We start from the raw sequence: 24,227 nt of genomic DNA, 5'->3' as shown, positions 1-24,227 counted from the left end.
CTTTCTACCTTGTTGCAATTTAAAGATCACATCTGGCTTGATGCACTGACACCCTGTTCTTTGGAAGTGACATAAAAATGGCCCATTTGGGGCTTCCCTGATGGCGCAGTGGTTAAGAATCCGCCTGCCAATGCAGGGGACACGGGTTCGAGCCCTGGTCCGGGAAGATCCAACATGCCGCGGAGCAACTAAGCCCGTGTGCCACAACTACTGAGCTTGCACTGTAGAGCCCTCGTGCTGCAACTACTGAGCCCGAGTGCCACAACTACTGAAGCGCGTGTGCCTAGAGCCCGTGCTCTGCAACAGAGAAGCCACCGCAATGAAAAGCCCGTGCACCTCAACGAAGAGTAGCCCCCGCTCGCTGCAACTAGAGAGAAAGCCCACGTGCAGCAATGAGGACACAAAGCAGCCAAAAATAAATAAATAAATTTATTTAAAAAAAGAAGAGGAAAAAAAAGACTAAAAAGGGGCGTGGGGCACAACAACAAAAAAAAATATATGCTTAATACACGGATCTCCAAATTAAAAATCACAGCAGGAACTGAATGAATAAGCATTTTCAGAACTCTAATGAAAAACTGATGAACTCATAAAAATGCTAACAAAAGATCAAGAGGAAAAAAAATTAATTACATGGGACTGAGTGAACTGATGAGGATGAGTATAATTTTTGTGACTTTTTGTTTGAATTAAAAAAAAAAATCCCACAAGGACTCAGAGGCAAAGAATATACAAATCAATTTTCACTGCAAAGTAAAGGAGCTGCTACAGTGGAGGATTACTGGACTGAATGTCAATATTATGACATAGTATGAGTGTGTTTCATGTTTGGTAACTGCAATCATTGTTGCTTTTGTTGTGGTCATCCATGTACAATGCTTGATGTCAGTCTATTTATCTCTTGTAAAAATAAAATACAGTGTGTGTGTGTGAAAAAAAAAAATCACAGCAGACAGAAATTTCCTTCAAGTCATCCAGCTGGTTAGAACAAGGCCAGGAAGTGTAACCAGGTGGTCTGACTAGAGGGTCCATGCTGTTGACACTGCTCCAAGGAAGGGAAAATAGTGCCCATTTACAATTTAGCTTAGACCATTCAATTGTCAGGTGTGTAACATACCTGTGAACAGATTACAAATCTTTAACCCTCAAAACTCAAGGATGACGTCTTTGAGCATTCCAGAGGCACCTCAGCATCCGATAACTAAGACAGGAAAGGCAGTCTGCGGGCCAGAGTATGAGTACAAAGGGGCGAGGCAAATACTCCCAGAGATCAGATTCCTACAGATCTCCAGCATCACGTCTCTGTAGAGGGCCCTCCCGGCTGGACCAAATGCTCCCATACCATCTCAGTAAAACTCACAGACAGGTCCATGAACTTAACTAAGCCTGCAACAACACACCCTTTAATCTCCAGTTATGCACATTTAATGATGTAGGAATTATTATGACCCCATGTTCTTTAATTTTCTCTTTGTTGAAGTCAAAGGCTACAAGTTTCAACAGTGGGAACAAAAAGTAAATGAGAAACTGTTGACATATGTGCAATGGAAATACACAGCATTGACCTGGTCTTTACATCTTTGTACAAATAAAGGGAATATTTGCAAGTCAAACCACTGACGACATTATCTAAATAGACACAGATTTATTGAGAGGCAAGATTCTTTCTCACCAGACATTCTCTATATTTTGTCATCACTAAATTAAATCTTGACCACTATGTAAGAATTTCCACTCTGACATAACTGATTGTTTTCGTTACAGTGATTTACATGTATATAAGCCTTCACCTCAAAGCTATGACTTATTTCTTGTTGTAGCAAACTGTATTTAATATTTGTTAAAGAAATTTGAACTTCCTCAACATTTAGGTATCATTTAAGTCACTGTGAAGAAGAGTTAATATAGCATGCTATCCTTTGAGCTTCAAAGTTTGCCCTTGGCTAAAGTTTGGGGACTTAGATTTCGGGAGGCTTCCTATCATTCTCAGAAATGATGAATGGCTCAGTGCACCTATTGTTTGTGTAAACACGGTGGCTTATGCTGCTAACCTGCTATGCTTCTGGAGGTCTAGAATTTTGTTATGCTCTAGACAGAGTGCCCAATAAAAATCATAGGCACTGAGGTTCTAATAAGTTTCCCTAGTAGACATTTCACACATGCAGTCATAATTCATTGACAGAACTTAAATTAAGCACTCAGATTTCCTAAGGCTTGTCCCTGGCTTCCTGTGGACTCCAGTCCTTGTATCTTTTCCCTTGACTGAGATTGCTTTGTATTCTTGTGCTGTCATAAACCATCGATGTTGAGTATAATATGCTGAGTCCTTTGATGCTTGCTAGTAAGTCATAAACCTGGGTAGTCTCGAGGACTTTCAACACAGTCATTCATTATGACTTTTAAAGTCTTATAGATCTGTCCATAAAAGCCCATATAGTTTCTCTTTGTGGTCAACATATGTCATATACCGTGCCAACTATACACACAGTTTTGTGTAAACACTGTGAGGGAGGCAAACATAAAAATACACTACTGTGTGTGGCCATTCACTAACAAACACATATACTGTCTACTGAGGAAAATAAAAACGTAAAATGAACAGAATCAGACAGTGGCTGGATGTGAGGATGATGAAAGAAAAATGGCTGTGAGGTGTCTGGCTTGGTCAACAAGACAGAAGATAGTGGAATTCACTGAGACTGTTTTTTCAGGCACCTCAAACACAATGTCTAAAACCAAATGCCAACCTTAGCCCTTTTCTACTTCCCTGCTTCCTCAAACTCAGAGATTATCTGTATTTCCTACAAAGTTACAAGAGATGATGCAACCATTGAAGACTGAGTTTGGTTTCTCACTCAAACTGAAAGGATGGCCAAGATGTACTATAAAATGAGAAAGATCAAATGAGTATTATTTGATCCGTTTTAGTAAAAATGAATAGTGACCAGGAAAACAAAGATTCATACTACAAGAAGGAATCTAGGAAAGTGATAAGGGCATGGACTCTGCAGCCAGCCTAAATGGGCTCCAATCCCTAATCTCATACTTTGTAACAACGGTACAATTTTGGGCAAACTCCTTAATCTTTCTGTTCCTCAGTTTTCTGATTTGTAAAATGAGGATAATATTACCTACCACATAGACTTGTTGCAAAGGTTAAGAGTTGATGTGTTAAAACATTCAAAACAATGGCTGATATACAGTAATACCACATGTTTGCTTGCTCTTAGAATTATTATGGGTGCATCCTCATGGTGATGGTCTTGGCCAAATGACACATGCATTAACTCAGTGTATATGAATACACAGACGGTGTGGAAGTATGAACAAAGGGTAACAGACATGAGAAACATTCAACCTGGAGACACAGATTTGGGGGAACTCTGTAGATCACTGAGTATAAAATGCATTGAGTGGGAATTAACTCACTCATGGAACACATCACAAGTGAGACAGCAATGGCCTTGGATGGACCCTGGGAAGCACACTGTTTAATACATGGGCTGAAGACACAGACTCTCTGAAGAAGGGTAAGAACTCACAGAATCCAGGAAAGGACCTTCAAGTCAGAGAGGTGGGCAGCAGTCCAACAGTGGTGGGAGGGCGGGAGGAGGAGAGAGGACAAAAGGGAACTTTGTGAGACCTGCTTAAGTCAGGCAACCGTGGTGGAGGTCATTCTTTAGTTGTCAGTGGAGCGAAAGGGACATGAGGGGGTGAGGACAGGCAGTGGACAGAACAGTCACACAGGGTGTATCTGTGAGAGAAAAGAGAAGGGCAGAGCTCAATGCGCATGTAGGGCAGAAAGTGCCTGGGGGTGAGGAACACAGGTATAGATTGTGAGGACAGAAGGGGATTCAGAAGGAGAAGTTAAAGACCAAGAAGTAGAGGCACAAAAGAAAGACACAGGCCCTATACAAGTTGGGGAATATGGGAGAATGTGTTCAACAACAAAGAGGAAGACTGAACCTGGAAGAGGAGTAGCCCATTCTCCTTTGAGGCTATAACAAGCCTTAGAGAGCTCGGAAATTTTACACACAAATCCTCCCTGGAGAACACAACTCTGAACAATCTGCAGGTTGCCCAGTTTTATTTTCTTGAGAAATATTTGTGGATAACAACACAGAAGACGGCAGGTCTTCCATTCCTCCAGATACTTTTGGATTTCTATTCCAGTATCAAGATAAACCACCAGAGAACCACTGACTTTGGACTACACAGTTTTGCTTGTTTTCTCAGAGTCCTTCTTTGGCATCATAAACTAGGCAAAAGAACCAAACGGAAATCAGACAATTGAAAAATTCAAAAACCAAAACGAAAATTCACTGGATGAGCTCAATAGTAGATTATATATGAGAGAGAAGGAATCAGTGAGCTCAAAGAGAAATCAATGGAAATTAATCAACGTGAGCAACAGAGAAAAACAGACTGGGGGGAACAAAAAGATGGGAGCCTGAGAATCCTATGGAACAAGAACAAGAGAACAAAGGGCTGAAAAAACTATTTGAAGAATAACTAAAAATTTCCCAAATTTGCCAAATGGCATACACCACAAAATTTGAAAAGCTGAGCAAACACCAAACAGGATAAGCCCCCCAAATTTTATGGCAGGTTACATCATAATCAAACTTCTGAACTCTATATACAAGGAAAAAACACTTTCAAAGCACTTGACATAAAGGATACATTACAGATAGGGAAATAATGAGTCAAATGGCGGCAGATTTCTCAACTGAAACAGATCAGATTTCCCATCTGGAAGACAGAAGGAAATGACTTACTTGCCTTTCAAGTACTAAAAGAAAAGAACTGCTGACCCTGAATCCTATATCCCACAAAAATATCCTTTGGGAATGAAGGAAACATAAAGACATTTTTAGATGAAGGAAAACAAAAACATTTGTTACCAGAAAATCTGCAACAAAAGACAGGCTATAGATGTTCATGGGGCAAAAAATTTAAAAAGAAACTGTTAATGGAAGAAACTTGAGATTTCAAGAAGGAATAAAGAACAATGTAATGAGTAAAAGTAGAAGTAAACAGACTGTGCTTCTTCTGAGTTTTGTAAAAATTGTTTGACAGTTGAAGCAAAAAGAACATCATCCAATATGGTGTTCAGTATATGAAAAGGAAATACTTAAGACAATTATATTAAAAGAATGGGGAATGTAAAGGTACCCAATGGAAGTACGGTTTCTATGTGTCAAAGTGCTAAAGTGTTGATACCGTAGGCTGTGATAAGTTATGTATGTACAATACCTAGAGTAACCACTAAAATACAAGAGATATACTCAAAAACATCACAGATATATCAAGTGGAGCTCCTAACATTAAAGGAACCCATAAGAAGGCAAAACAAACAACAAAAAGTACCCCCTCAAAACCAAACAACAACAGAGCAACAAAAACATCATAAAATGGTAGTTGTAAGCCCTAAAAATATCAATAATTATTTTAAATTTAAATGGCCTAAATATACCAATTTTAAAATAGAAATCAGTAAGATGGATATAAGAAAATGAGCCAAGTATATGCTATTCACAATATTCACATATTACATTATTTCAAATGTAACAATATAGATAAGGTTAAAAATAAAATTACAGAAAAATACAAACCATGCAAACATTAACCAAAAAACTCAATAGTGGCTATATTAATATCAGATAAAGTATACTTCAAAGCAAAAAATTTTAGAGGAGCAAAAAGAAAGCATAATGATAAAAGGGTTATTACACCAAGATGACATAGCAATCCTAAATGTGTATGCACCAAACAACAGAGCTTTGAAATACATGAAGTGAACATTGACAGAACTTAAAGGAGGAAGAGACAATTCTAGAATTAAACTGCAGGACTTCAACACCCCTTTCTCAGCTGTTGATAAAAATATGAGGCAGGAAATCAGCAGATATAGAAAATCTGAAAAACACCATCAACGAACAGTATCTGGTACATACATATACAAACTCCACCCAATGACAGTAGGATACACACTCTTTTCAAGCAGCCTTACTGAACATTCATCAAATATCCTGGGTCATAAAACAAACCTCAAAAAAGTTAAATAGCCAAATCAAATGTAAAAGAAATTAAAAGAAAGCACAAAATACTCCAAACACTGGGAAATTGAACAACATACTTCTAAATAATCCATGGGTTAGACAGTCTCGAATAAAGAAATATTTAGAACTGAATGAAATGTAATTAGAATGTAAGACAAGAAGCTAAAACAGTACTGTGAGGGAAATTTATAGAACTTAATGCTTACATTAGTAAAGTGGAAAAAAAAACCCTCAAATCAATAACCTAAGCACCCACCTCAAGAAACTGCAAAGGAAAATACTATCAAAGCAAGTAGAAGAAAGGATATAAAAAAGACCAGAAAAAAAAATTCAGTGAAATTAGGAAAAGATAGAGGAAAAAATTATATAAAGTGCTGGTTCCTTGAAATAAAAAAATTGATAAATGTCTAAGAAGACTGACAAAGATAAAAGAGAGTTAACACATTTCCAATAATAGGAATAAAACAAAGGCTATAAGTACAGATTCTGCTGCTGTCAAAAGGATAATAAAGGAATACTTTAAACAAATAAGAAATTTAGATGAAATGGGAAAATTCCTAGAAAAAGATAAACTATAAAAACTTATCCAATATGAAATAGATACTCTGAATAGTTCTATACATATTAAATAAAATAAATACATAATTAAAAAGCATCCAAAAGAAAAATCTCCAGGACTAAATGGTTCACTGGAGAATGCCACCAAACATTAAAAGAACAAATAAAACCAATTCTATACAACACACTGTCTTCCGAATAATAGAACACCTGTTAACACATGTTAGGAGGCCAGAATCACCTAGACACCAAAACCAGACAATGACAATAGAAAAATATATATATATAGAAAGAAAACTACCTATCATTGTCACTCATGAAATTAGAGGAAAACTTCCTCAACAAAATACTAGCATATTTAATACTGTAATATAATATATAAAAATAATTATACTCCATGACCAAGTGGGGCTTATTGCAAGGATACAAGGCTGGTTCAACATTCAAATCTCAAATGAATGTAATACATCATATCAACAGGCTACAGAAGAAAAAACACAGGATTCTATCAACTGATAACAAAAAAAGCATTTGACAAAGTTCAACACTCATTCACAATAACAAAAAAACTCAGTAAATTAGGAATATGGGAAACTTTCTAAACTTGATAAAGAAAACTCTATGAAGAAAACTTTACAACTAACACCATAGTTAATGAAGAAAATCTGAATGTTTTTCCCCTAATAACAGGACCCAGGCAAGAACATGTTTTCTCACTACTAGTATTTAATGTCATATTGGAAATCTTAGCTAGTGTAGTAGGACAAGAAAAGGAAATAACAGGTATACAGATGGGAAGAAGTAAAACTGTCTCTAATTGCAGATGATACTTCTATGTAGAAAATCCCAAGCATTCTATCAAAAGAAACAGCAAGGTTGCAGGATACCAAAATAACATGAAAAATATACATATTTCTGTATACTACCAAAGACCGTGTGGAAATTGAAAGTTTAAAAATCAATGCCATTTATAATTACTCAAAAAAAAACAATACCTATATATAAATCTTATAAAAATTGTACAGGACCTATTACTGAGACTTATAAAATAGTAATGAAGTAAATCAAGCCATATCAAATAAATGTACAGACATAATGTTTTCATGGATTGGAAGACTCAAAACAGCAAAGATGCCAACTCTCAACAAATAAATCTGCCAATTTAACTCAATTTCTATCAAAATTCAATACAGTTCTTTTCTGGTAAAAACAGAAGCTTATCCAAAACTTTACATGGAAATTCAAAGTAACGAGGAGTGTTAATAAGTTTTAAATAAGAAGACTGAAGACAGAGGACTCACTTTACCTGATTAAAAGATTTACCACATAACTAGAGCAATTAGTAAACCAATAATAGTACAGGACCAAGAAAAAGTCTGAGTATTAGGTCTTTAAAACCACATGAAGAAAAGGTTTGTCTTTAAAGAATCAAAGCCTAAATAGTCTAAAATGGTGCAACAGAACGTGCCCATTCATATGTGTATTCCTATCTCCTTAAATATAAAGGTATTTGATGGCTCAAATCAAAAAATTAAGGTCCTTAAGAACAGACAATGTTTCAGACCAAAGGAGATGTTCAATGAAAGTTTTCAGACCTGTCTAACTCTCTTTAAACTGGATAGCAATGAATGTATATACAAGACACATAGAGTCTAGGTTCTTTACCATGGAAACAAAACTATCCTCCTGCCAATTAACTAAGGAATCAATGACAAAGTGCCATAGCTTGGCAAGGAAGTCTGAAAGAAACATTTTGTAGTTCATTTTCTATTTTAAGTCCCTCTCTTCTTTTTTAAAAAAATTCCTGAGATAACACTGAAGTGTAAACTAAGAAGAAAGATGTAGCTGAAGGTTTTCCTAAGTGCATAATAACCACTGGGTCTCTCTCCTTGATGAATTCTCAGATGTAGAATAAGGCTCTAGGTTGGGTCAATTTCCAATATGACTCTTTAGATGACAACTGATATCCTGCAATAGGTATTCTCACAGGGAAGAAAATTGTGGGGTTTCTCTTTGGTATGAATGATCAGATTCTGAGTAAGATGTTTCCTCTGGCAAAAGATTTTCCTCAGTCGTTACATGCAGAAAGTCTTTCCCCAATAGGAGTTCTTGAAGATTGACTGAGGATTGCCCACTTGTGAAGGTTCTTCCCACATCTGTCACACTGACAGGGTTTCTCCCAGTATGAACCCTCTGATGCTGAGTGAGGGATGAGCTGCGACTGAAAGCCTTTCCACACTCACTGCACTCATAGGGCTTCTCTCCAGTGTGGATGATGGAGTGTCGAATGAGGTTTGTGCTCCAGCAGAAGGTTTTCCCACACTCGAGGCATTCATAGGGCTTCTCTCCACTGTGAATCCGCTGGTGCCTCGTGAGGCCTGACCTGCGGTTGAAGGCCTTCCCACACTCCATGCACTCGTAGGGCTTCTCTCCAGTGTGGATGCTGAAGTGCCGAATGAGGTCTGCCCGATTGCTAAATGCTTTCCCACATTCTTTGCACTCAAAAGGTTTCTCTCCAGTGTGGGCCCGTTTATGCAAGATAAAAGTGGAGCAGTGGGTGAAGGCCTTTCCACATTCAGTGCACACGTAGGGCTTCTCCCCAGTGTGAATCCTCTGGTGCCTCTTGAGGTATGACCTGTGGTTGAAGGCCTTCCCGCACTCGAGGCATTCAAAGGGCTTCTCCCCAGTGTGGATGACGTAGTGGTGAATGAGGGCTGCGCTCTCACAGAAGGCTTTCCCACATTCACTGCATTCGTAGGGCTTCTCCCCAGTGTGAGTCTGCTGGTGCCACATGAGGTATGACCTGTGTTTAAAGACCTTGCCACATTCAAAGCACTCATACGGATTCTCACCACTGTGGATGATGTAGTGTCGAATGAAACCTGGCCTATCTCGGAATGCTTTTCCACATTCTTTGCACACAAAGGGTTTTTCTCCAGTGTGGCTCCTGTTATGCAAAACAAAAGTGGAGCGGTGGGTGAAGGCCTTTCCACATTCATTGCATTTATAAGGCTTTTCTCCACTGTGAATCCGCTGGTGTTGTGTAAGGTGTGACTTGCGGTTGAAGGCCTTGCCACACTCCATGCACTTATAGGGCTTCTCCCCGGTGTGGACCATGTGGTGTTGAAGGAGATAAGTGCTCTTACTAAAGGTTTTCCCACACTCTGTGCATTCATAGGGCTTCACGCCAGAGTGAATCCTCTCATGTCGGGCAAGGAGGCGTTTCTTATTAAAAATTTTCCCACATTCGTTGCATTTAAAGATACTTTCCTCTTCCTGAATCATGAGATCATTACCAGATCCACATGAGTCATGGTCATGGACAGCACCTCCTGGAGGGACCGGCTCCTCTACAATCCTTGAACACACACCACCAGGTGTCCCTAAGCTGCCATATTCAGAGCTTGGTTTCCCAGGGAGCTTCCCCTTCTGGGGTTCTATCTCTGGTCTCAAGTGTCCTTCTTGCATTTCCAATGACCGTTCCTTATCGTTGATTTGGCCCAACTGGGAGTCCTCTGAAACTCTTTGTATTAGTTGTTTCTGGAGTGAGACTCCCTCAGCCAGGGCTGGCTCACAAGTGGTAGGTTCTGTGGTCTTGGGCTTTCCTTTGTCACCTGAAAGAAATTCAATACACAAAAAGACCTGTTAATAATGCCAACATGGAAGAAAGAAAATCAATATTTCAGTGAAAGAAATGAAGATGAAAATAGTGTCTCTGTGTCTGCCATGTTTCCTGACCTCTGAATCCCAGGGTAACAATTTCTTTCTTTCCTGATCCATGGACTGTTGACACCTTGAAAGGGAGACCCAGAGAACTAGCTGGGTGACGGGACAGGGTGCTGGAAAAAGACACGGTCAATTCCAGACTGGATAGTTATGCAAATAAGTAACTCATCTGGGCTCACAGAGAGTTCATGGTGAAGAGATGACTCAGTGCAAAGCCTGAAAGACCAACTATGTGATCAGAAGGTTGGGGTTTTAAGCCATAAGATAACAACTAGACCTCCAGAAAAAGAAGGAGGGCAAGAGACTGAGTCATACAGGCACTAATTTAATCAGTTGTGCTTATATAATGAGACTCGGTGAAATTCTTAGGTTGGCAATATTTCATGCATATATTGCCATATATCAATGCCAGGAGGCTAACGAGTCTGAGAACATAGTAGCTTACGTTTGGAACCTCTCCAAAATCTGTTCCTAAAAAACATCTGATGCAAACCTATTGGATAAAGACTTTACAACAACCATCTTAAAAAAGCTCAAGGAGCTAAAGGAAGATACAGAGAAAGTCAAGAAAACTAGGTAAAAACAAAATAGAACCATCAATACAAAAAAAGAAAACCTAAAAAGAAATGAAAAAGAGGGAATTCCCTGGCGGTCCAGGGGTTAGGGCTCCATGCTCTCACTGCAGGGGGCCCAGGTTTGATCCCTGGTCAGGGAGCTAAGATCCCGCAAGCCATGTGGCACGGCAAACAAAAAAAAAGAAATGAAAAAGAAATTCAGGAGCAACAAGTTCAGTAACTAAAATGAAAAACTCACTAGAGGGATTCAAAAAAAATTTTGAGCAGGAAGAAGAAATAATCTGCAAACTTGAAGATAGGACAATGGAAAATATTGAGTCTGAGAAACAGAAAAAAAGAAAAGATTGAAAAATAGTGAGTAGAGCCCAAGGGACCTGTGATACACCCAATGAATCAACATACTCATTAGGGAAGTCCCAGAAAGAGGAGAGAGAAAGGGTCAGAGAGAATATTTGAAGAAATAGCGGAAAACTTCCCAAATTTGACGAAACATCCAAGAAGCTCAATGAATTCCAAGAAAAATAAAGAGACTCACACTGAGAAAATTACAATCAAATTTTTGAAAGCCAAAGATAGATAAGAGTATAGCAAGTATGAAGCAACTTGTTACATACAAGGGGCACTCAATAAGATTATCAGCAGATTTCCCATCAGAAACTTGGGAGGTCAGAAAGCAGTGGTTCAATATATTCAAGTGTAAAACAAACAAACAAAAAGTGTCAAGTAAGAATCCTGTATCTGGCAAAACTGTCCTTCAAGAGGGAGGAAGAGGGACTTCCCTGGTGGTCAAGTGGTTAAGACTCCGTGCTTCCAAGGCAGGGGGGTGCAGGTTTGATCCCTTGTCAGGGAACTAAGATCTCACATGCAGCTCAGCACAGCCAAAAAAAAAAAAGTGAGGAAGAAATTAAGACATTCCCATATATGAAAGCTAAAGGAGTTTGTTACCACTAGATCTGCTCTGTAAGAAATTCTTCAGGGAAAATTCTTCCAGGGTGAAATGTAAGGACACTAGACAGTAATTCAAAGCTATACCAAGAAATAGAGATCTTGATAAAGGTAAATACACGGGCAATTATAAAAGCTAGTATTACTTTGTAACTCCACTTTTTATATATATATACATATATATTTATTTATGGCTGTGTTGGGTCTTTGTTGCTGCACACGGGCTTTCTCTAGTTGTGGCAAGGGGGGGCTACTCTTTGTTGCGGTGCACGGGCTTCTCATTTTAGTGGCTCCTCTTGTTGTAGAGCACAGGCTCTAGGCACACAGGCTTCAGTAGTTGTGGCACGCGGGCTCAGTAGTTGTGGTGCACGGGCTTAGTGGCTCCGCAGCATGTGGGATCCTCCCAGACCAGGGCTCGAACCCGTGTCCCCTGCATTGGCAGGCGGATTCTTAACCACTGTGCCACCAGGGAAGTCCCGTGTAACTCCACTTTTTGTTTTTACATGATTTAGAAGACTTTTTTAAATTGTTAATCTAAAGGCTACTATTATTGTAACTTTAGTTTATAACTCCATGTGTAGTTTCCTACATAATTTAAGAGACTAATGCATTTAAAAGAATTAGTAGTTTAAGTTTCTAGGCATACAATATATAAAGATGTAACTTTGTGACATGAACAATTGAAAGAAGAGATGACAGCTGTAAAGGATTTTTGTTTGTTTGTTACTGAAGTTAAGCTGGTATAAAATCAAATTAGTGTTAAAACTTTAATATGTTAGATGTCATTCCCATGGTAACCACAAATAGCTATAGAATATACGCAAAAGGAAATGAAAAAGGAATTTAAATGTTTCACTACAAAATATCGACTAAACACAAGACTATAACACAGAAAATGAGAAAAAAAAGCTATAATGCATATAGAAATCAAATATCAAAATGACAGAAGTCTCTCCATATCAGCAATTACTTTAAATGTAAATGGATTAAACTCTTCAATTAAAAGACAGAGATTAGCAGAATTGATAAAAACACATGATCCGGAGACTTCCCTGGTGATCCAGTGGTTAAGAATCTGCCTTCCAATGCAGGCGACACGGGTTCGATCCTTGGTCGGGGAACTAAGATCCCACATGCCTTGGGGCAACTAAGCCCTGGCACCGCAACTACTGAGCCTGCACGCCAGAACTAGAGAGCCCACATGCCGCAACTACACAGCCCATGCACTCTGGAGCCCACGCGCTCAACTACAGAGCCCATGTGCTACAACTACTGAGCCCACGAGCTCTGGAACCCATGTACCACAACTAGAGAGAAGCCCACGCATTGCAACAAAGAGCCCACGTGCTGCAGCAAAAGATCCCACGTGCCACAACTAAGACCCCACACAGCCAAAAATAAATAAATAAATATTAAAAAAAAAACCCACATGATCCAACTCTATGCTTTCCACAAGAGACTCACTTTAGATCCAAAGACACAAACAGATTGAAAGTCAGAGGATGGAAAATGATACTCCATGCAAATACTAACCAAAAGAGAGCAGAGGTTTCTATATTAAAATCAGACAAAATAGGCTTTAAATCAAAAAAGATTACAAGTGACAATGAAGGACATTATATAAATAAAAGGTATAATACAGCAAGAAGATATTACAATTGTAAACATTTACATAATGACAGAAGGTCAAAATACATGAAGCAAAGAATGACAGAATGGAAGGGAGAAAGAGCACTACAACAACAGATGGAGACTTCAACGTCCCATTCTCAATAATGGAGAGAACAACCAGGCAAAAGATAAGTAAAGAAATAGAGGACTTAAGTAACATAATAAACCAACTAGATCTAACAGATACATACAGAATATTTTACCCAACAACAATAGCATACACATTCTTCTCAAGTGTACATGGGACATTTTCCAGGGCAGACCATAGGTTAGGCCACAAATTAAGTCTCAACAGATTTAAAAAGATATCATACAAAGTATGATTTGTGTCTAATGAAAACAAAAACTTAACATACCAAAACTTACAGGATGCAGTGAAAGTAGTGTTAAGAGGAAGAATTGTAGCTATAGATGCTTCCAGTAAAAAAAAAAAAGACCTCAAATCAACAACCTAACAACATAATTAAGTAAGAAAACAAAAGCAAACTAAACCCATACCTAGCAGTAGGGAATATGAAAGATTAAAGATAAATAATACAGGGGACTTCCCTGGCAGTCCAGTGGTTAAGACTCTGCACCCCCAATGCAAGGGGCACGGGTTTGATCCCTGGTCAGGGAACTAAGATCCTGCATTCCATGGCCAAACAGTTAAATAAACAAACAAACAAATAAATATTTTTAAAAAGGTAAATAGTACAGAGAATAAAAAAAGAGAGAGGGCTTCCCTGGTGGCGCAGTGGTTAAGAATCTGCCTGCCAATGCAGGGGACGCGGGTTCGAGCCCTAGTCTGGGAAGATCCCACATGCCGCGGAGCAACTAGGCCCGTGAGCCACAACTACTGAGCCTGCGCGTCTGGAGCCTGTGCTCTGCAACAAGAGAGGCCGCGATAGTGAGAGGCCCGCGCACCGCGATGAAGAGTGGCCCCCACTTGCCGCAACTAGAGAAAGCCCTCGCACAGAAAGGAAGACCCAACACAGCCAAAAATAAATTAATTAATTTTTTTTAAAAAAAGAGAAAAATCAATGAAACAAAAAGTTAGTTATTTGAAAAGATCAACAAAATTGACAAACCTTTAGCTAGATGAACCAAGAAAAAAAAATATTCAAAATACTAAAATCTGAGATGAAAGTGGGGATATTACTTTTGATTCTATAGAAATCAAAACAGAGTATAAGAGAATACTGTGAAGAACTATACACCAACAAATTGGAAAACCTAGGTGAAATGAACATATTCCTAGAAACACAAAACCTGTGAAGACTAAATCATGGAGAAATAGAAAATCCGAATAGACCTATAACTAGAAAGGGATTGAATTAGTAATCAAAATCTCCCAACAAAGAAAAATCTTGGACTTGATGGCTTCACTGGTGAATTCTAACCAAACATTTTTTAAGAAGAACTAAGACCAATCCTCAAACTCTTCCAGAAAACTAAAGTGGACAAAACACTTTTAAACTCATTCTGAGACAAGCATTACCCTAATAGCAAAGCCAAGTACACTACAAGAAAACTACAGAGCAATATCCTTTATGAACACTGATGCAAAAATCCTGAACAAAATATTAGCAAAACGAATTCAGCAACATATCGAAAGGAATATACACCATGACCAAATGCAGTTTATTCCTGTAACGTAAGGACAGTTCAACATATGAAAATTGATCAGCGTAACACATCACATTAACAGAATGAAGGAAAAAGTCCACATGATCATCTCAAATGATGCAGTAAAAGCCTTTGACAAAATTCATGATTTAAAAAAAAACCCCATGGGCTTCCCTGGTGGCGCAGTGGTTGAGAATCTGCCTGCTAATGCAGGAGACACGGGTTCGAGCCCTGGTCTGGGAAGATCCCACATGCCACGGAGCAGCTGGGCCCGTGAGCCACAGCTGCTGAGCCTGCGCGTCTGGAGCCTGTGCCCCGCAACGGGAGGGGCCGCGATAGTGAAAGGCCCGCGCACCGCGATGAAGAGCGGTCCCCGCACCGCGATGAAGAGTGGCCCCCACTTGCCGCAACTAGAGAAAGCCCTCGCACGAACCGAAGACCCAGCACAGCAAAAATAAATATAAATAAAAAAAAAAAAAAAAAAAAAAAACCCCACAAACTAGGAATAGAAAGAAACTACCTGAACATAATAAAAGCCATATATGATAAACCACAACAAACATCATACTTAATGATGAAAGTCTGAAAGCTTTTCCTCTAAGGACATCCATTTTCACCACTTCTATTCAACGTAATACTGGAAGTTCTAGACAGAGCAATTGGCAAGAAAGAGAAATCAAAAGCATCCAAATTGGAAAGGAAGAGGTAAAATTATCTTTGCTTGCAGATGGTAGTTTATTACATGTAAAAACCACAAAAACGTCACAAAATAACTGCTGAATAAATGAGTTCAGCAAAGTAGCAGGATACAAAGTCAACACACAAAAATCAGTTGCATTTATATACATGAATAATGAACAATCTGAAAATGAAATTACAAAACAGTTCTATTTACAATAGCATGAGAAAGAATACTTAGGAATTAATCAACGAAGTGAAACACCTGCAAAATGAAAACTACAAAACATTGCTAAAAGAGTTAAAGATGATGTAAATAAACGGAAACACATACCACGTTCCCAATTTGGAAAACTGATATTAAGATATCAATACTACCCAAAGTGATCTACAGATTCAATGCAATCCCTATCAAAATCCCAACAACATTTTTTTTTTAATCTTTTGGCTGCGCCGCATGGTACGGGGGATCTTAGTTCCCCGACGACTGGGGATCAAACCCGCGCCCCCTGCATTGGAAGCCCAGAGTCTTAACCACTGGACCACCAGGGAAGTCCTCCAGCAAAATTTTTTGCAGAAATTAAAAAAATCCACCCTAAAATCTATAGTGCCCCTGAAGAGACCCTGAATAGCCAAAACACTCTTGCAAAAGAAGAACAAAGCTGAAGAACAGAAAATTCCCGATTTCAAAACTTACTACAAAACTACAATAATCAAATACAGTGTGCTACTGGCATAAAATCAGACAAACACACCAAGGGAATAGAATTGAGAGCCCAGAAATAAACCCCCACATATATCATGAAATGCTTTTTGACAAGGGCGCCAAAACCATTCAGCGGGGGAAAGGACAGTGTTTACAACAAATGGTGCCGGGAAAACTGAATATCTACATGCAAAAGAATGAAATTGGACCCTTATCTAACATCATATACAAAAATTAACTCAAAATGGAGAGAAGGGACTTCCCTGGTGGCACAGTGGTTGGGAGTCCGCCTGCCAGTGCAAGGGACACGGGTTCGAGCCCTGGTCCGGGACGATCCCACATGCTGCGGAGCGGCTGGACCCGTGCACCACAACTGCTGAGTCTGCGTTCTAGAGCCCATGAGACACAACTACTGAGCCCGCATGCCTAGAGCCCGTGCTCCGCAACGAGGAGTAGCCCCCGCTCACCGCAACTCGAGAAAAGCCCATGCACAGCAACAAAGACCCAACACAGCCAAAAATAAAATAAATAAATTTATTTTTTAAAAAAATGGAGAGAAGAAAACATAGGGCAAATGTGGCATGGCACTGGATTTGACAAAAATTTCTCAGATATGACACCAAAGGCACAGGCAACAAAAGAAAAAATAGAAAAATTGTAGTTCATGAAAATTAGGAAAATTTGTGCATCAAGACACTATCAATGGAGTAAAAAGATAATGCAAAGAATGTGACAAAATATTTGCAAATCATATATCTGAAAAGGGATTAATAACCAGAATATACAGAGAACTCAAACTTAACAAAACAAATAAAAAAATAGCCTGATACAAAAATGGGCAAAGGACTTGAATAGACATTTCTTCAAAGATATACAAATGGCTAATAAGCACAAGAAAAGATGTTCAACATCACTAATCATTAGGGAAATGAAAATCAAAACTATAATGAGATACCGTCTCACAACTACTAGGACAGCTACTAGCGGAAAAAACAGAGAATAACAAATGTTGGTGAAGATGTGGAGAAACTGAAACTCTTGTACACTGTTGGTAGGAAGGCAAATTGGCACAGACTGTGGAAAACAGTATGGCAGTTCCTCAAAAAATTAAAAATGGAAATATTGATACTACATGATCCAGTAATTTCATTTCTTGTTATATGCCCAAAAGAATTGAAATCATGGTCTCAAAGACATTTGTACAACCATGTTCACAGCAGCGTCATTCACAATAGCTAAAACATGGAAGCAACCCAAGTTTCCACCAAGGGATGAATGGATAAGCAAAATGTGACACACACACACAAACAAGAATATTACCGAGCCTTAAAAGGGAATGACATTTTAACACATGCTACAACATGGATAAACCTTGAGGACGTTATGTTGAGTGAAATAAGCCAGTCACACAAACAAAATAGTGTGTGACTCTATTTATATGAGGTACTTAGAGTAGTCAAAAATCACAGACACAGAAAGATTGTGGTTGCCAGGGGCAGGGCATGGTAGGGACATAGGGGGGTTATTGTATAATGGGTACAGAGTTTCAAATGATGAAGAGTTATAGAGAAGGCTGGTGGTGATGCCTACACGACATTATGACTCTATTTAATACCATTCAATGTATACTTAAAAATGGCTAAGATGATAAATTTTACACTATCTGCATTTTACCACACCCACAAAAAAAGATAACATGAGTAACGCACAAAGAATCCCTACAAATCAAAAAGAAAATGCGGGACTTCCCTGGTGGTGCAGCGGTTAAGAATCCACCTGCCAATGCAGGGAACATGGGTTCAATCCCTGGTCTGGGAAGATCCCACATGCCGCGGAGCAACTCAGCCTGTGTGCCACAACTACTGAGCCTGCGTGCCACAACTACTGAAGCTCACACGCCTAGAGCCCACACTCCACAACAAGAGAAGCCACTGCAATGAGGAGCATGTGCACTGCAACAAAGAGTAGCCCCTGCTCGCCGCAACTAGAGAAAGCCCATGTGCAGCAACGAAAACCCAATGCAGCCAAAAAAATAAAATAAATAAATAAATAAATAAAATTTATAAAAAAAAAAAAAGAAAATGCAGGGCTTCCCTGGTGGCGCAGTGGTTAAGAATCTGCCTGCCAACGCAGGGAACACGGGTTCGAGCCCTGGTCCGGGAAGATCCCACATGCCGCGTAGCCACTAAGCCCGTGTGCCACAACTACTGAGCCTGCACTCTAGAGCCCGCGAGCCATAACTACTGAGCCCGCGTGCCTCAACTACTGAAGCCCGTGCACCTAGAGCCTGTGCTCCACAACAAGAGAAGCCACTGCAATGAGAAGCCCACACACCACAACAAAGATTAGCCCCTGCTCGCTGCAACTAAAGAAAGCCTGCGCGCAGCAACAAAGACCCAACGCAGCCAAAAACAAATAAATAAATAAATTTATTAAGAAACAAGAAAATGCAAACAAGTCAATAGAATAAAATAGACGTTTATCATGAAACGACATTTCAAAGAAGAAAACTTAATTCATAGATTGACCCACAATCATACGATAAGGTGCTAAAGTTCCTTATGAACGAAGGAAAAGCAAATCAAAGCCATGTGGGATACAATTCTGTATTCATTTGATTGTCAAAAATTGAGGAGCCTTATAATACCAGGTATTGGTCAAGGTATGGGTTGAAGAAACCTCCACTCTTTCCTGGTGGAAGTGTAATTGGTATAGCCCCTTTAGAACACAACAGGAATTATCTTGTAAACTTGAGAATTTGCACAGCCTATAATCCAACAATTTCACTCTAAGAAACATTAAAAGACAGCCCTAAACATGAGCAAGATGACTAATATATACAAATGTTCTTGGCAGCACTGTGAGAGTGAAAAAATGTGAACAATTAAATGCTACAGACAATGGATGAATACGGTGTGAGACAGGAACATTTTTAATTTATTTTCTTCACTGTAAGGAACTTCAGCATATTTTTATTTTGAGCAGAGAAAAGGATAAAGTTATAAAACAAGCAGAATATAAGTGATGAAGGCACTTTCATGAAAAGCTATTTTCTAGATTCTGATGTCGGAACTGGCCATGCCCAGGGGCAAGACCTCTTCAACTAGGTGAAAAGAGAAGCTACAGATATGAGAGTCCAAATGAGTGTGGAAGGGCTGAAGATCAAGCAATGTGAGGAGGCAGACTTTACTTTCAACATGAAAACTTGCTGACACATTAGTGGACACATGCTGAGACATCTGTGGCTACACCTGGGATAGCTCATGCAGGACACAGAGCTGACCAGAGGCACAAGGCAGATGTAGAGACCAGTTAGGGGAACTACTAGCATCCCGCAAGGAAAAGATGATGAGAGCTTGGACTCAGAATGCAGGGACAGATCTGATGGGAGGTGGCAGAAGTGACAGACTCAGGAGATGTACACGATGTAAAATGGACGGGATGTGGGAGGCGGCCAGATGTAGGGGCCGCTGGAGGTGGAGGGGTGAGGAAGTCTCTGGGGCTGTATCCAGTCTCCAACCTGCTTGGACGGCAGGACCATGCGCTCTAACTTGGGAGGGGAGGAGTGAGCATCGTGACGGGTTCCTCGCCAGGCATGTTGACTGGGTGCCTCTGAGATATTCAGGTGGAGAAGGGCAGAGAGCAGCGGGCAGAGGCTTGGAACTGCCCCTCTGAGGGGCTGTCGATGGGCTGCACATAGACACTCGCAGGCTGGTGGGGCCGCCCGAGGGACTAGGAGGGAAAGAGCACGACTCGCAGGGGCCCCCTCACCACACACGGCGGCCCCAGTGCCCTCAGCAGCCCAGATGTGGGGCACAGCAGGACAAATGTCACCGTCAGGTTTTACCAAACAGGAGGAGTAGGGAGACGTGCAACAAGGGAAGGCTTCTTGAGTGTCTGGACAGACAGGGTGGGAAAGGGGAGGCAGAGGAGAGCTGAAGAGGAGCTGGGAGAGGAAGGAAGGCCTTTTTCCTCAGAGGTCAGAGGGAAACGTGAGATGCATTACTCACTACAATACAGGGACATGAATGACACCAACGGCTTACTTCCCACGAGCCACTGACTGCGACGCAGATGCTGTGCTAAGCGGTGTCATGCTTTAACGTGTTATGTGACCACGTCCCCAACAACCCGGGGACGGAGCAACTATCACGAACAGACTGAGCGCAGCAGACCACACTCGCCAAACCATCTGCTCTTCTCCTTGGACACATGGCTCAGCCCCATCTCCCAGCCCCGTCCCCCGAGTGTGGCCAAGTGCCTAGTGCCTGTCAGCGGAAGCACGGGGCTGGTGTTTGTGGGAGTTGGGGTGGCATCTTCCTTGCCCTCTCACTCTCCTCTGCCAGCTGCAGGAGGTCAGGACAACCTTCAAGCCACATGCTGACGGCAGAGCGGACCCGGGTCCCTGAACAGCTGTGTGCTGCACAGTCACACGGACCGGGTGTGACTCGGAAAAAGTGCTTCCAGGGACATCCCTGGCGGTCCAGTGGTTAAGACTCCAAGCTTCCACTGCAGGGGTCACAGGTTCGACCCCTGGTCGGGGAACTAAGATCCTGCATGCTGCACGGCGTGGCAAAAGAAAGAAAGAAAGAAAGAAAGAAATACAAAAAAAGAACAAGTGCTTCCATATGCTGAGCACTAAGATGCTGGAGTCTGTCTGACATGGCAGCTAAGATTTAACTTGGTCAAACTTATATATACAAAGACACAACAAGATCCCGAAGTTCACCAGGGCCACACAGCTGGTGATCGGTCGGCACCCAGGCTTGAAGCCCAGGCAGCTGGAGCCCAGGACACATCTCAGCTCATGCACCTCTATCCTCCAGGAGGACAGAGGGACCTGGGGTCAAAGGGCTCCGTGGCCTCCAGACCACCACAGAGGCCCGAACAAGACGCTTCCCCAAGGAACCAGGGCCAGTGGCTTCCCCCTGCAGGGTCTCCCAGCTGCCCACACCTTGGCTCCTACCTGGACAGGTGCTTTGGGAGAGGTCTTTCTTCACCGTCCACAGCTCCTGCCCCTGCTCCAGCTGGTAGATCAGCTCAGGTCTGGGAACAGGACACCCTGTTCATGGAGAAAGGAAGAAGACACTAGGATTTCTGTGAAAACAAAGAAAACCTCTCGATCTAGTGTGGGACTTCAGGATGTGGACAAGACCTCAGAATGAAGCTGCACCCATGCATATACAAAATGCTGAATTGTGAACTGCAAACCAAAGACATGCCACACTGCCATGGAGTTTTTATTCCTAAGTCAAAAACTAACATATAGTGTATAATCGTAGTAAAAGGACTGTGTTCAAGCAACTTAAATGCATTACATCATTTCAAAATTGAAATAAATTTATGGAGTAATTTAAACAACTAACATATTTTAAATATTGACTCTTGGGAATTCCCTGGCGGTCCTGTGATTAGGACTCTGTGCTTCCACTGCAGGGGGCAATGGGTTCAATCCCTGCTGGGGAACTAAGATCCCGCAAGCTGCATGGTGCAGCCAAAAAAAAAAAAAAAGAAAATTGACTCTTTTCATTCAAAACAAGTTATGTGTCTTCATTGATCTAGTTCTTTCTTTAGAACCCAAGCAAAGTTTTGTATTGTTCTTACTACAGGCCACAGGAGGATTCTATCCTAGGACTTCCTCACAGCATTCCCAGCAAGTACATAGTGTGATCAGCACCATTTTTTAAAAAATTATAGTTCATTTACAACGTCATATTAGTTTCAGGTGTACAGCAAAGTGATTCAGTTATATATATGTATATATGTGTGTGTGTGTGTGTATGTGTGTATATATTTATATATACACACACACACACACACACACACACATATACATATTCTTTTTCAGATTCTTTTCCATTATAGGTTATTATAACATATTGAATATATATAGTTCCTTGTGCTATACGGTAGAACCTTGTTGGTTATCTATTTTATATATGGTAGTGTGTATCTGTTGATCCCAAACTCCTAATTTATCCCTCACACCCCACCCCCCAACTTTGGTTACCATAAGTTTGTGTTCTATGTCTGTGAGTAGCCCTATTTTATAGATAAAAACCATACAGAAACCAACGCTCAGGCAGATAATGTGATTTGCCAGAGAGGCCAGAATTGGTGAATGGCTGAGCCAATATGGAGCCCGGTCTGGCCAGCTCTGCTCTGTGCGCTGTTTTACCACAAAGCTACACAACACTGTTCCAGAAGGTGCTGGATCCAGGCATGGGGACGATGTGACTCCTGAGGAGTAACAGCGGTAGTGGCGGCAGCGAGCTTCTCAACTGCTAACCTGCACGTAACCTGGCCACACGAGGCACAGTTCTGACCCCTTCCCGTAAGTTAGCCATGGACCCTTGCTACGGCCCCGGCAAGCAGGTACCATCTTACCCCATGTTACCAATGAGCACCCCCAGGCACAGACAGCTTCAGTAATTTGCCCAGGACCACAAGGTTTTACGGAGCAGAGTGGGGACTGGACATAAGGGTCTGGCTCCGGACCCTGGGCTCCCCAGCACTACACTAAGGAGGAAACAGCAAACACCCCTGAGTGGGGCCAGCATCCTGAGACCAAGTGCAGGGCAGCTGTGAGGCAGGGGTGTGAGCACGAAGACTCACCCGCTGGGAACAGGGGCCGGGGGAGGGGCAGACTCAGTGACTCTAGACTTCAGCGTTTCATGAACTACTAGAAAATAATAAAATTGAGAATCCTACACGGTGGTGTATGGTCACATTGGACATTTATAGAAACATCAAATAACATCTACTTTCATCAATATTTCATAAAAGGACTGTTGCTTAAAATAAACCCACAGAGGACAGCTTCATCAATGAAGGTGTATGTTCTTTACTGTGTAAGTTCAGCTGTATGAGACTCAGTGCAGTAGCTGAGTTTTCCTGACTTTGCTAAGGACCAGGAGAGCATGAGAATCAAATGGGTGCCTGCAACAGGCCTGATATGCAGGCACTAATAGAACAGTGCCTGGAGCAGGCCTGATATGCAGTCAGTCCCCCAATGACCAGAGTGAGCTGTGACTAGTATTAACATTAACATTTTTCTTAAAAGTGACCCACTTTTTATTTTTCTTACATTCGTTCAAAAAGGGAATCCTGTTTAGCTCTGGTAAATGGGAAACAGAAACCCAGAGTCACCTGAGTCGATGGCAGGTCAACCTGGAAAGACAGCAATAAAATCCGAAGGGTGAGGTTAAGTGCCAGCGAGCTCATGCTGCTGCTCAGGGACGGGGCTCCCTCTGCTGAAAATGGGAAATTAGCAATAGTGGGGGTGGGGGGAGGTGTTCAGTACCGAACCCAGATTTTCACTACATAATCAGGAGGCAGGAAAGACACAGAATAAAGGAATGGCTTCCTCAGGGTGTCTCTCAGTGCCCCTGGTGAAGTGTCCATGAGCCTTCAGAAAGAGGGTCTCTCAGCCTCTGTTCAACTGACATTCAGATCCAGGAAATTCTTTGTTGAGGAGAAGGGGAGGGAGTGTGTGTGTCCTGTGCAGCATAAGGATGTGCAGAAGCGTTCCAGGTCTCCACTCAACAGATGCCTGTAGCATCTACATCCCAGCTGCGACAACCCAAATGTCTCCAGACATTGTCATGTGTCCCCTGGGGACAACATCATCCTTGGATGAGAACCACTGGCTTACAAGGATATAAATAGGGTGACGGGGAAAAGCGACTGTGACAGGGG

At 41.1% G+C, this 24,227-nt stretch overlaps 1 protein-coding gene across 1 annotated transcript in view; it reads right to left on the bottom strand.

Moving 5' to 3' along the window:
• Window positions 1-415: 415 nt before the first annotated feature.
• The window catches only part of ZNF805 (zinc finger protein 805), a 28,508-nt gene continuing 4,696 nt past the window's right edge, over window positions 416-24,227 (bottom strand). The window contains 3 exon segments of the mRNA XM_057534228.1: window positions 416-8,798; window positions 8,801-10,234; window positions 21,496-21,591. Of these exon segments, the coding sequence (XP_057390211.1) occupies window positions 8,689-8,798; window positions 8,801-10,234; window positions 21,496-21,591 (1,640 nt within the window). The 3' untranslated portion in view covers window positions 416-8,688.

Source organism: Balaenoptera acutorostrata, chromosome 19 (assembly GCF_949987535.1).
Source record: "Balaenoptera acutorostrata chromosome 19, mBalAcu1.1, whole genome shotgun sequence".
NCBI classification, from domain to species: domain Eukaryota; kingdom Metazoa; phylum Chordata; class Mammalia; order Artiodactyla; family Balaenopteridae; genus Balaenoptera; species Balaenoptera acutorostrata.
The sequence above is the reverse complement of the archived record's forward strand: the minus strand, read 5'-3'. Positions and strand labels throughout refer to the sequence as shown.